The following is a 14,231-nucleotide window of genomic DNA, read 5'->3' as shown; positions in this document are numbered from 1 at the left end:
AACACCTCCCCCCCCCCATTTTAGAGGTGATTGATTACAGGTTAACAGTTTTTATATTATTGCATGATTCTTTCAGACAATATATTTTAAAAAATATAATCTGGAAGATTAGATGTAACTCAGATGAAACAGTATTGAGCTAAATTAGTTCAATTAGTTTAATTGATCGAAGTTAAGCTTTCTCATTAAGTTAATGGAAAATCAAACAATTTCTTTACCCAGAAAACTGTGGGCAGGTTTGTCTTCAACCACTCGAATCCGACGGGCTCCAGCAGGAATTACAGCAGCTTCAATATAACCTATAACAAAAGAATACACAAATGAAAACTTTTCAAATATTGTCAAAAGCCCCTGGTCACTCAGTATCTCCTACCAAAAACCAACTCCACTACTTTTCTGCTGGGTTTTCAAAGCATGCTGAAATCCCAAATCAGGATAGCCAGATTATAATTTTGGAATGTATATGGTAGTATTATGTTGCTAAGAGTTGATGAAATCTTTTGTAACTGATGACATATGACCTCATATCTTCCTAATTCTCACTATTTAATTCACTTTCATTTTGGGCTTTCCCTGAATCTTCTAAATCATCTGGGAAGCTGAAAAAACTTTCATTCTTGCAACAACTTTGCTGGTTTAACACATGGTAGAATGGATAGACTATAGCTTCAGTAAAGGGAAATAAATTATTTTCAGCTAGAAGCAGGTTTGAACATTTAGTTATTTATTTAAACACTGACTATCATTGAATAATAATTCTAAAAAATTTTTACAGCCATCAAAAATATTTCTTTAAGTAAATTAGATGCCAGACTCTACTCAATATGTTATGACCCAGGAAAGAGATTTGGGGTACATCATATCCTGTTTCTTGAATACATTAATCCAATGTACTACCATGGCCAAAAGGCCAACGAAATATTTGGGAATATTAAAGAGTTAACAGAAACAATCAAAAGCAATAGTTAAAAAACATAAATTACTCAGGAAAAGAATTCTTTTTTGAGAAGAAGTGCTGGACGATTGGAAAACAGCTTGCCAGAAATTAGGATTAAAAGGACAAATTACAACATATGCTACAACAATCTAAAAATGAGGGGCAGGTAGGTGGCACAGTGAATAGAGCACCAGCCCTGGAGTCAGAAGGACCTGAGTTCAAATCTGACCTCAGACACTTTACACAAAAACTAGCCATGTGACCTTGAGCAAGTCACTTAACCCCAATTGCCCTCCAAAAAGCAAAAAAAAAAAAAAAATCTAAAAATGGATATTTAACCTGAATTTAAGAGGTCATACAATAAAGAAACTGGCAAAGAATGAGACCATACATAAAGGGAGAATTCTTAGTCTAACAAGGAATAGAGCAGATCATAAAAAATAAAAGATAAAACATTCTTTTTTACCTACATATAATTTGAAAACTTTTATACAGACAAAATTAGTGAAGACAGAATTAAAAGATAAAAAGCATAATGGGGATAATTTTTGTTTCAAATATTACCTATAAAAAGATGATATCCAAAACTGACACAAATATTCAACACTAAGAAGCTAGGTGGTTAAAAGATGTAAAAAAGTTTTCAATTAGATGATTTGCAAACTGTAAGTGACAATGCAAAAACATGCTACAAATCATTAAGAGTAAGTGAAAGACAAATTAAAATAACTTTGAGGTTATTTTATGCAAATTGGAAAAGATCACAAGAAATGGGAAGACTCAGTGTTGGACCAAACACTTACAGATTATACAGAAGCCTTTCTATATCATGAATATTTTCTTTTTTTTTGAAGAGCTGAAAATTCTATGGGAAATGGCATGCATTCAACAGCACAGTAAGCATGAAATTTACTACACTTTAATGGACAGCAGAAGAGTTATTCCTATGTTACCTGTCTGTGCCCTGCTCTTCAAAGTTAAGATTAGAACTTATGAAAAATAAGGATATAAAATAGCAAAAAGAAAAATCTATGTGCAGTTAAGAAGACTTAATCCTGAATTATTTAATAAGCTACTGAAAATAAAAAATGGGAATTTGACAGTAGAAATAAACTTGATATCAACCATGATAATTCTGTTCAGAAGATAAATCAGTATAAATTAAGGATAAAAATTAAAAGAAAACTACCAAAAATAGGAAAATGGAAAAGATTTGCAAAAAATTATAACCCTTTTTTTCAAGGACAATGGAACCTCCACACTTGGACCTTAACAACATAGTCCTTGAGTTACTTACAAAAGTAGTACTGGCACTATAGAGAACAAAGATAAGAAAAGTAGCCGGATTGGATCAAGCATATATAGAGGTGAACCATTCTGGATATAACTGATAAAGAAGGCATTGATGGACTGATTTACAAGGTAGCTGAAAGAGGAAAAAATACCAAAGGTGAGTAAAAACTCTTGAACCTTAATTGATTAAAAAAATGACAGAAAACAACGATTTACCTACGTCTCCTATCTCATCTATACCAAATCTCTATGGAGGTCATCTATACATAAATTAAGAGCATTCTTAATGTGGGTATTAGCAGGCAACAGATTTTTTCAAATGATATCCAACAGTTGATCACATCTTTACATATCATAGTTAACTGAAAGATATAAGGAATATAAAATCCCATTTAGTCTATGATTTATTATACAACAAAGCAATTGACTTGGTAGAACTAATCACCAGCTTGCAAGTTTTGTTTTGATTTTTTTATGGCAACCTGTCTTCCATCCATATCAAGATCATTTAAGATTACTTCAAAGACACATCACATATCAACAGAAATAATCCTGTTTAGTGACTTTCTGATAACAGGAGTCAGGAAAATTATAAAGCAGGGAGTTGTATACTTGCCCAAATTCTATCACACTGTGATAGAGGAGATCCAGCTCAAATTATGGGTTGTAGATTGATTTCCCCATAGATGGTGAGGCCTTTCAGTTTCTCCTATTCATGAATAAGATTGTGCTGATTGCTCCCAAGATACTGCAGAGTTTCTTGGAAGAAATGTGTAATCACTCAAAGGAGTTGGACTTTGACTTGCTTGAATCTTTACCCTCACTTCCTAATGACAAATATACATTAATATTTCTACTTCCTTTTGTCTTTTGACATCCATTCAGGAAAAACCAAATAGAGGAAGAATTTCTGATACCCATTTTCCACCTGCATCCAAAAGTTTAATGATTTAACATGTCTCTTTGGAACAGATAAAACAGGTGTACGAAGGCTGGGTCCAAAGTTGGAAACAAGAAAGAAAGCAGGATGGATTGATTTCTGAAAACTGCAAAGCACTTTTACTGAAACCAAGCTTTTTATGAATATAAGGGCCAACTTTTTTCAATGCAACCATTTTACAGGTATTGCTAAATGGTAGTGATATCTACAACACCACTGTCTTTCAAGGCTTAAAGATAAGCATCATATGGCAGACAATGGAAAGACATATGGTGGCTATGAACAGGTAGTAAGGTATCTCCAATGAGAACCCCAAAGAAGTTCAGAAATAAAGGATGTCAGTGGAGAATTTTATGAGAGAAAAAGAAGATAGAGTTGGTCATGTAAGAGTAAGGGATGACAGGTAACAGAATGTCTCACTGGTACACTTGTGATGTCAGGATAGAGTAAGGAAGGTCTCTAGAATGGTGGTGAACTTTGGGGAGGACATAGACAAGAGTTATACAAGATGATCAGGCATAGATGATTTGTGACTTGAATAATTGGGGGGAGCTTCTGAATTGATAAATCATGGATCCACTGCAGTATTGAGTATACAAATATATTAGTTTGTGGAAAGAAATGACAAATGTATGGGATTCAGAGAAACAATGAACACAATAACTGAAACAATGTAAATAAAAAGACCATTAAAAAGAAGTTGAAATCTGAGTAATAAAAAAAAACCCACAATGAAAGTCCAAGAGAAGAGGGGGGCAGAGTCAAAATGGCAGAGTAGAAGCAGGACCTCCCCCTGGCTCCAGCTTCTACCTTCCCCAATCCATGTAAAAAGGGGACTCTAAAAAATCTTTGGAGTGGCAGAACCCACAAAATGACACAGAGAAGCTAACCTCCAGCTTAGGACAGCCCGGCAGGCCAGCATGAATTGGCCAGCACAGAGCTCTGGAAGCTGAGCCCAGCCCTACACCTAGGCTTTAGCCCCAGGGCAGGCCTGACCAGCCTACAGCCAGAGGGACTCCAGATCATCAGCAGCTGTGGCTGTTTCCAGATTTATCAACACATAGATGCAAAGGACAAAGTGAGAGGTCAGTGCAGTCTGGACTTTGGGACCCCATGTGGGTGCCTGGCTTTTGCCCCTGGGGCGAGAAGCCGCTGAGACCCTGGCACAGCCAGCTAGCTCAATGAGGCAGCTTCAGCTCCTAGCCTGCAGAGTGTAGGGGAACCAAGCACCAGTCTTAGGGGTAATCGCTCTTGCTTTAACCTTCTTGGATCTGGATTGCAGTCTAGGCTGGAGGTCCTGGGGTGTGTGTCCAGCTTGCCAGAGTGTGTGGACACCTCACAGAGGGCACCCATCTAATACCTCTGGCAGCTGAGAAAACCCCAGTGTTTGGGAACAAAGCTCCCCTGTCTGGTGGCAGAGTCCTATTGTGGCAAAAAGCCCAGGGGTCAAGTGACTGAGGGGCAACATGAACTGGCAAAGGAAACAAAGCAGAGAGCAGATTTCAACATTAGACTCCGATTTGGGGGACAAAAAGGACCAAAGCATGGAACAAGAAGAAGACAGTGAAGTCAGAACTCCTGCAACAAATGCTTCAAAGGAAAATACGAGCTGGTTACAGGCCTTAAGAAGCAGATAAGAGAAGTGGAGGAAAAATTGGGAAGAGAAATGAAAACAATGCAAGAAAATTACAAAATGAGAGTTAACAGCCTGACTGAGGAAAATATCACCTTAAAAAATAGACTAACTCAAATGGCAAAAGAGGCTTAAAAAGGCAATAAGGAGAAGAATGCCTTAAAAAGCCATATTTGCCAGATGGAAAAAGAATCTCAAAAGCACACTGAGGAGAATCATTGCTTCAGAATTAGATTGGAGCAAATGGAAGCTAATGACTTTATGAGAAATCAAGATGCTGTTAAACAGATCCAAACAAATGAAAGAATAGAAGGCAATGTGAAATATCTCATGGGAAAAACCACTGACCTGGAAAATAGATCCAGGAGAGATCATTTAGACTACCTGAAAACCATGATCAAAGTAAGAACCTAGAAATCATCCTCCAGGAAGTTCTCCAAGAAAACTACCCTGATGTTTTAGAACCAGAGGGCAAAATAGAGGCTGAAAGAATCCACCAATCACTTCCTGAAAAAGATCCCCAAAAGAAAACTCCTAGGAATATTATAGCCAGGTTCCAAAATTTCCAGATTAAGGAGAGAATATTACAAGCAGCCAGGAAGAAATAATTTGAATATTGTGGAAACACAATCAGGATAACCCAGGATCTGGCAGCTTCTACACTGAGGGATCAAAGGGCTTGGAATATGATATTCCGGAGGGCAAAGGAGCTGGGATTAAAACCAAGAGTCACCTACCCAGCAAAACTGAGTATCATGTTTTACGGGAAAATATGGTCATTCAGTAGAATAGAGGACTTTCAAGCATTCTTGCTGAAAAAACCAGAGTTGAATAGAAAATTTGACATTCAGATACAAAAAGAAAGAGAAGCATGAGAAGGTAAACGGGGAAAAGGAATCATAAGGATCTTATCAAAGTTGAACTATGAACATCCTACATGGAAAAATAATAATTATAACTTATGAAACTTTTCTCAGTAGTTGGAGGGAATAGAAATATATGTATATATATATGTCTATATATGAGGGTATATGGGCATATGAATACAAATATGAATGTGTATATATATATGTTTACAGGTATACATAGATAGAGGGCACAAGACCAATTTAACAGGAAGGGATGATACTTAAAAGGTGAAATTAAGAGGTGAGAGAGGAATATAATGAGAGGAGATGAGGAAAGACAGAATGGGGTAAACTATCTCATTTAGTAGAGGCAAGGGAAATGGAGGGGAAGAATAGGAAGGCAAAAGGGAATGGGTCAACCTTATTCCCATTGAATTTGGCTTGAGGAGGGAATGAAATACACCCTATATAGGGTATCTCACACTCCAGGAGAGTAGTGGGGGAAGGGAATGAAAGGGGGGATGAGGGAAGGGAGGGAAGGCTGGGGGGAGGGAAGTTGGAAGCACCCACTTTTGAAAGGTAAGGTATCAAAGTAGTGAATAGAACAAGTCGGAGGTGGGATAGGAGGGAGGGAAATATAGTCAGTCTTTTACAATATATCTACTCTGTTATTGTTTTGCATTAGCCACACATGTACAACCTATACTGAACTGCTTATCTTCCCAGTAAGGGTGGGTGACAAGGGAGGAAGCAAATGAATCTTTAATTCAAAGTTTTAAAATCAAATGTTTAAATATGTGTATATATATTTACATATATGTATATATATACTATTATTAATACTATTTTACATTTAATTGGGAATAGAGATCCACCATGCCCTAATGGAAAAGTAGAAAGGGGTATAGGAGAAAATATGGGAGGGAGCAGATTGGAGGCGGGGATATCCTATGGGACTGCTATTTTGGGGTGGTGGGTAGGGGAAAAATAGGGAGAAAATTTGTAACTCAAAATCTGCCAGAAATGAATGATGTAAATCAGAAGTTAATAAAGCATTTGAAAAATAAAAAAAATAAAATAAAATAGGAAAGTCCAAGAGAAGAATTAACAAAACATAACTCCTTCTCTCATGGCAAAGAAATTGGGTCCTACCAAGACAAAGGATCCAATTTTTTCTGACAAGGTTTCTATATCTGATGTGTTAAATTGTGTTCTTTTTTATAAGGGAAGGTTTAATCTGGAGGGAGTAAGTGGGAAAGGAGTGTGAGACAAAAGGCATCAATAAATATAATAAAAAATAAATACGTAGGAAAAGCTTTTTCCCTCCTTTCTTTAAAGTAACAGGATATTTGTTGATAATGGCAAATACAAAAAGTTCCATGTATCCTAGAACTTAAAACGTTGTATGTTTTGCATTTTTATTTCATATGCAATATTAGAATTTGAAGATTTTTCATGATAGTTTTATGGAAAGAATAACCTTCAACATAGTAGGGAGTTGGTTTTGTTTCTTTAAGAGATACTAAGTTACCAGATAACAATATATCTTAAGTCTCTACTTCCTCTGGCTGCAAGTCATGCACTATTATTGCAACCATTCCTCCAGTTTACTAATTAGACACTGCAACACAGAAGCAAAATGACTTTTGTGAGCATTACAAAAGTGTCTGAATTAAAATTAGGCCACTAAGAAAACACCAAAGGTCCAAGTTCATATGGTATCAGGTGATATGTTTTAATTTGTTAATTAATCACTAAAGCAAAGGTGCTCAGAAGCAGTATAGATTTAATGATGTAATGAATATCTTTATCCATTAAGAAAGGAGTAAGGAGTTCCTTTTACAACTGCTGAGATCCAGCTAGGGCTACAATTGCAAAGCAGTGAAAGATGACACTGAAAAGAAACACTTCCTAAGATATTAGATAGTTTTTAAATTGTAAAAAGCAGTGTTTGACCTGTTAATGGTGTATTAACTGTAGTGAGTGTTTAGTTTTGTCTCAGACCAGATTCAGTTTCTGATAGAAATTCTAAGCCAGATTGATGGCACCTAGGGTTGTGCAAGTGTAGCTTCTGAACAAGTTCTTCACTACTGACTATTAACTGCTCTCCCTAAGTACATTAAATGGCTATCTATTTCCATAGGTTTGAACTGTTTCCAGAGGGATAGAAGAAAGGCGTCAGACACATATGCAAACTCCTGCTTTTCAGTCACCTTCATCAAAAAGTGAGACCTGGACCCAGCAGAACTATTCAGCATCTTGTTTATGCATTTGTTGCATTGTTTTGTGTTATAGAAGTAGTATAGTATAATGGATAGAAGAGTGCTGAGCTTCTAGGCAGGAAAAGTGAGGGGTTCAAATCCTTCCTCTTAGATTTACTACCCAAGTGACCCCAGGCAGGATAGTAAGCCTCTATGTGTCTCAAGGAACTCCCAGTATTTCTCTCTTAAATTATAGACAGGTTGCGATCTGGAATAGTAGAGGAAATTCCCACACTGATCCCTTAAATACCTGTACATCTTGCATTGTGGTGTACATATATACATATACACATATATACATGCATATATGTATATGTGTATGTACATGTAGATATATACACATACATACACACATAATCACCCTGACTTGACTAAAATCTCCTTGAGAGGAAAGATCCTGTTTTAATGATCTTTGCATTTCCTTCAGTGACCATTGCAAAGTTTTTAAGTGTTTAACTGTTTACTAAATTCGTCATTAAAGGAATGAGCTTATCTTATTATCTTATTAAGAATATGCTAGGTGCCAGGCCCTGTACCTATAATGTCTATTGAATGTTGCATCTTTGTAAATGTTCCTACCTGGCCTTTAGTACTTGTATAACATTGACAACCAAAGAATTTTAAAAATCAAAGAGTGCCTAGCAGTATTTGCTGCTCATACTGTTACCATTTTGAGGCACATTGTTTCTGATGAGTTTTAATATAGGCTACACAGGATGACTCAGTGTCTATAATGACTCCTGAAACTAAGCTTGCTGATCCTGTTTTAAGCAATAATTCCAGGCTCTATCATGCTGTTACATTATTCAAACAGCTGTGTAAAATCTGGTCTGTTAACATTTAATTTTGGAATAGGCTCTTTCAGTAAGTGAAGAAGGCTAGCTGTTACTTGTATCATGTTACAGGGATTTCTTCAAAGGACCAGAACTTTAAGGCTCCAACAGCATACAGTTCTTCACAAATCTTCTTTATTTTAGAACCTCATTCCATGGGATTCTGAGGTTACAATTCAAGTAAATGCTGGATATATGAAATGAGAAACGAGAAGTATAAAGCCTTTCCCCAATTAAGTAGATCAGTACTTTTTTCATATCCTACTGCATTTTCATTTATACTATGAACCAGACCTGGAAACAACATCTGGCTGGACTGAATTATCTTCTGACAGTAGAGGCAAACCAATAGGGTCTCTTTCATGACTCTAGCACAGCTGGCTTCAGTGCTATTAGGGCACAGAATTTCAAAGGCAGGATGGAGTCTAGATTTAACTGTGCTAACTTCCTATATTTCACAGTTAATGAGGGACATGCCTGAGTAACTCATCCACAGATAATTTTCAAACTTCAATTTCATCAATAAAATTAAGGTTAATGATTTTTTGCTTCCTCTCCTACCTATTCTATGAGGGATATTCATAGATATTAAAACTGATATGTTTTGTTTTCTCTCCATTCTCTGAACTTTGCTTCCCCTCCATTTTCCTTCTTGCCCTCCAATGGTGGTACTGATGAATAGTGAAATGACCCAAAATCTGGCAACATGAGGGAGTGGAAGAAAAAAGGAATATGTATTGTTCTCAACTTGGATAATTAGTCTCTGAAGTATAGAGGGCTGAAAATGGCAAGGAAGGCTTCTGTAGTAAAGTCTAATGAATCTGCTAATCTGTTTTTCTAAATATAATTATTTTTCTTGATTTTTTGGAGGGCAGTTGGGGTTAAGTGACTTGCCCAAAGTCACATGGCTAGTAAGTGTGTCAAGTGTCCGAGGCCATATTTGAACTCAGGTCCTCCTGACTCCAGGGCTGGTACTCTATTCACTGTGCCACCTAGCCATCCCTATTTTTTTTCTTTTTTTATAAGAGAAAAAAAAGACCAGAGAAAGGTGCCAAAATCATTTGGAGAGCTCCTGTTCACAGTCATATCATGGGCAGGTGCAATGAAATCACCTTTAACTTCATTTCCAACAGTTCCCACATGTCCCAGAGTGTTATCCTTGTAGAATGATCACTCTCAGCCTGTGTTGGAATTTTAAAAGTTCTTTAGAGGTATAAAGTGCCCATCACCAATCCCCAAGTCTCCCAGAATCCCTCTAAGTAGATGTCCCATGGAATATATTAGAAACCACAGCATCACAGATCATTAAATTTAAAAGTGATGATTCTGATTTGACAAATATGAAATGGCTCATTAAATTATCAGCCTCATTCATTTACAAGAACTACTATTTTTCAAATCTGGAGAATCTTTTAATGTGGTCTCTTCCTTTAAACATGGGAAATCACGTTGGAGGAAAATTATTAACTAATTTCATTGAGAAGCCATGGATAAACTTCAAAGCCTTTTGCTATTGCTCATACCACTTTTATTTTAATTTTTAGTTGTTTCCCCTCCTAAGATTTCCTTAAAAGATCCCCAAAGTTATATTTCCTTTCTAATCTTTAAAAATTCTCTTGTGCATGGCCATAATATTAAAAATCTCTCAAGAAAATACTCTTGATATTTATTTCCAATAATTTTTCATGGAATTATTTTTTTTTTACCAAGATAAAGAAATGTATAATTCAATCACATTTTGGCGGAGGAATGTTTCAATTATTTGTGGTTTTCAGTTGGGATAGCCTCGTATATAAAGAAATTATCCAGAGATTTTGAGATCACTATTTAAAAGAAAGTGAAAGTCAAGCATATATTTCACTCTCACTGTAAGAAGCAGGAAATCCTCAAAAATTGTATTTTTTTTATCAGTAGACAAATCTGATTTTGCAATAAGGACCTTTCTTTTGGAAGAAAAGTCCTTAAAGAATCTTCTAGAGAACATTTATGATGCAGAGGTGAAATTCATGAGAAGATTATGACCTTCCTTCATACTTTTTGTAGTGTAAATAGGTACTATGAAGGTAACTATTTTCATCAATATCACTTATATTTTCTCCATAATCATCAGCTCAATATTATAGTTATTTCTTGCAAATAATGTTTTACAAATGATGTTGGTGCTCTTAAAAATGCTTAAGTAAGAGGTAGTGCAGTTTGAATGAACACAATTTCCTTTTCTGGAGAGCATTTACGGAAAAATAATTATTACAAAATTAAATTCTATAGGTCATTTACTGAAGAAATTATTGGGAATGTTGTGGCACTTTGCCTGTCACAGTGAAGGTTAATGAAATATTTATACATGTTATTTATGTACTACATTTAAATAGTAAACTGATCATTGATTTCTTTCAATTTATCTCTTATCTCTTAATAGTGACATAAAATATATGTAAATCATTAAATAATCAAAAAAAGCCGGAAGTTACTTTCTTTAAAAAAGAGTAAAAATCCTTTCTCTAAACCTAAATTATGAATCTAAACGTAAATTTATAATTTTTGTTTAAAAGACACCATTTTAAGTATATTCCATTCAGAACTCTCAAATTGGCAACTTACTCAAATAAAGTAATTGGGTTGGGCACTTTTCATTGGCACAAAAAAATTGGTATTAAATTTATTAATGATTTGGTATTATTTGGGATATTTTTGGATAATTAAATGACTTTAAAAAGAACAGATTTTGAATTTTGACTTGTTAAAATTTTGATTTTGAATAAATTATTATTTAATTAATGAATAAAATAGTTCAAGTTAAATCTGGACCTACATAAATATACTGGACTGCTCTTCATTCATGTCCATATTTCAAGTTTGAGCAGATGAATTTTGTTACCTTTAATGTAATGTCTCCTATAGTTTTCTTTTTGATTCTTCCAAGTTCTAACTTTTACATCTAATGAAAATGGTGGAAAATATGTTGATGATCATTAATAAAAAATTTTGAGAGAGATTTGGACCTTTAATTCTAAGTAGTTTAAATATTTATATGCTTAAGTACACATTATAAAAAGAAACCAATTGGCTATGTGATTGTACGAGTAGAAGCACTTTATCTATGCAGAAGTTATTCCTGCTAAAAAGATTATAGTCAATAGTAAATGGCCCCCATGTTTATCAATGGCTTCATATATGACTTAGTCATTCCACCAAATCCACTCAGAAGGCAAGCATAGAGAGTAAACAAACACCAGAGATGTCTCCACTATGAACTATGCACAGCATTCAAACATCTTACATGAAAAACACTTGGGAACAGCCTTTGCCTTTGTCATCACACACGTGGACACCTTCTTACAAATATTATTGGTGACTAAGAAACAGAAATGGGTTGTGTTACATGTTATGAGGAATTAACTTTATGGCTTTAAATCAGGATTACAAGGATATCGATGACTTCTAGCAATGCACAAGCATTAATTTCTTATTATTTCATAACTGCTGACAAAGTAATCACATATTTCCATGCAGAGAAACTGAAATAGCCATATCATTGTTAACAGAAGTCAAATTTTTAATAAAGAAAAGAATTTGCTAAGGTAGTCTTAATTTATATAATGTTTATAAATATCTTAAAGTTTTTGAATGCAGACATCTCTAAAATGAGGATAATAATAACACCTACCTCATGGGATTGTTGTGAAGATCAAATGAAATACTCTGTGTAAAGTACCTTTCAAACCTTAAGCTGCCATTTAAATGTAAGCTATTATTATATTTCATTAATACTGACTGGTCCTACCATTGAAGTACATGAACACTGAATATTCGAAGCCACAAAAATTCCATTCTCTCTATGGCTATGGGAAGTATCAACTATAATGTGATTACCAATTTACTAAATTCAAATGCCAGTAGCTTCGACTTAGCTCAAATTCTGAGTATTTTATGGATATAAACTAGAAGAAAAAAAGATTAGGTTGCATAAGTCAATGCCTTTTATAAGTCATAATTGATAAGGATGTACTTTTTTATTCAGTTGATAGAGAAATACAGTGTCAAGTAATACAATTATAATGAAAACCAACTTTAGATATCATCTATATTATTATACTGTGATGGGACAATCTCTATTACCCTCAATTTATCAAAATGAATTATAGACATTTTAGAAGGTAAAATTCCATGAGTTTTCAGTATCTAAAATTTTGGATGAGATGACTGAAAATAACCCAAGCAAGTATTATGTCATTATAAAATGTGGCTATGAACTCTTTCATTAGCTTTTTTTTTGTGTGTGGGGTATTTTTCTTTGGAATCAACCATTATAAGAGCAGAATACCTCCTTTTGCTACCTCTCCCACTTCTCTTTCTATGTGATATAGTTAAGTACATAGTAAATCATCTTTGAGTAGAGCTCAGAAGCTACTGCTTCTTATTTACACGACTGACATTTGTTACCACCAGGAAGCAGATGATAAAGGATTTCCTAAGAAGTTTTTAAACCACTCAATCCACAAGCATTTATGAAGCTCTCACTACATGACAGGCACTGTGATCAGCACTGAGGATACAAAGGAGAACACATTCCTGTCCTCAAGATGCTCACATTTTAACAGGGGATACAACATATAAAACATATAGAATAAAGATGGGAGATAATCCCTGGGGGAAGGCAGTAGCAGTGGCCTTCTATAAAAAGGGTATTTATTATAACTGTCCATTCTGGATTTAATAATGATGAACAATTTTGTACAGTAACACTACATGCACACACATATATTTTTTAAATTACCTATTTCTTTAAAATCAGATCTATCTAAAACTGGAATAAGCCTCTAATTAAGTAGCAAGTTCCCTCCTCCTGGAGGTCCTTAAGTAGAGGTTTGGAGTGGTTAAGTAGATGATCACTTGTTGGGAATTCCTACTTCAGGTAGGAATGAAACTCAATCTGGGGTCTTTTCTAGACCTAGAATACCATTATACTATGTATCTATGTATTTTAAGTATCAGTAGGTGCCTTATTTTAAACATTTCCATTAGCATAAGGGTATGCTTACTATAATTCCTAAGTATAAAGATTTAAACAGCTTTTTGTTTAAAAAAAAAAAGGTGTGACACTTGGCAACTCTTCAGAATAACAGGCAGAACATGTGCATCCTAGAATAAACATATGCCTATCTTTTTCGTAGGTTTGCTAAGCCACTTCTTGAATCAACAGCTGGAAGCCACATTGAGCACAAGATCCAAGGGGTGGTGACAGGCTCACAGACAAAACCATGCACCATTTCTGCCTGGTTGCCAGCTGGAGATTCAAATAATGCAGCCATGAAGTCTAATCCTGGGAACTGGCTATGGAGACTACAGATTCCATGTACACCTCACATGTGGTGATAGGTGTTAGCTGGCATCTCAGAATAGTGTGTAATGAAGGAGGAAGATGTTATGTGAACATCAAGGCAAGAATCTGACATAGCATTCATTAAATAACTAATGCCAATGTA

At 35.1% G+C, this 14,231-nt stretch overlaps 1 protein-coding gene across 2 annotated transcripts in view; it reads right to left on the bottom strand.

The window, feature by feature from the left end:
- Positions 1 to 14,231, bottom strand: part of ADAMTS17 (ADAM metallopeptidase with thrombospondin type 1 motif 17) — a 523,726-nt gene that overhangs the window by 166,725 nt on the left and 342,770 nt on the right. For both annotated transcript variants that reach the window (XM_069098470.1, XM_069098471.1), the window contains one exon: positions 219 to 299. In XM_069098470.1, the coding sequence (XP_068954571.1) occupies positions 219 to 299 (81 nt within the window). The remainder of the gene's footprint in view (positions 1 to 218; positions 300 to 14,231) is intronic.

Source organism: Petaurus breviceps, unplaced genomic scaffold (assembly GCF_028583685.1).
Source record: "Petaurus breviceps papuanus isolate PSGF00001 unplaced genomic scaffold, PetGlider_PUasm1.0 37, whole genome shotgun sequence".
NCBI classification, from domain to species: Eukaryota; Metazoa; Chordata; class Mammalia; order Diprotodontia; family Petauridae; genus Petaurus; species Petaurus breviceps.
This window is presented reverse-complemented; position numbering and strand designations above follow the sequence as displayed.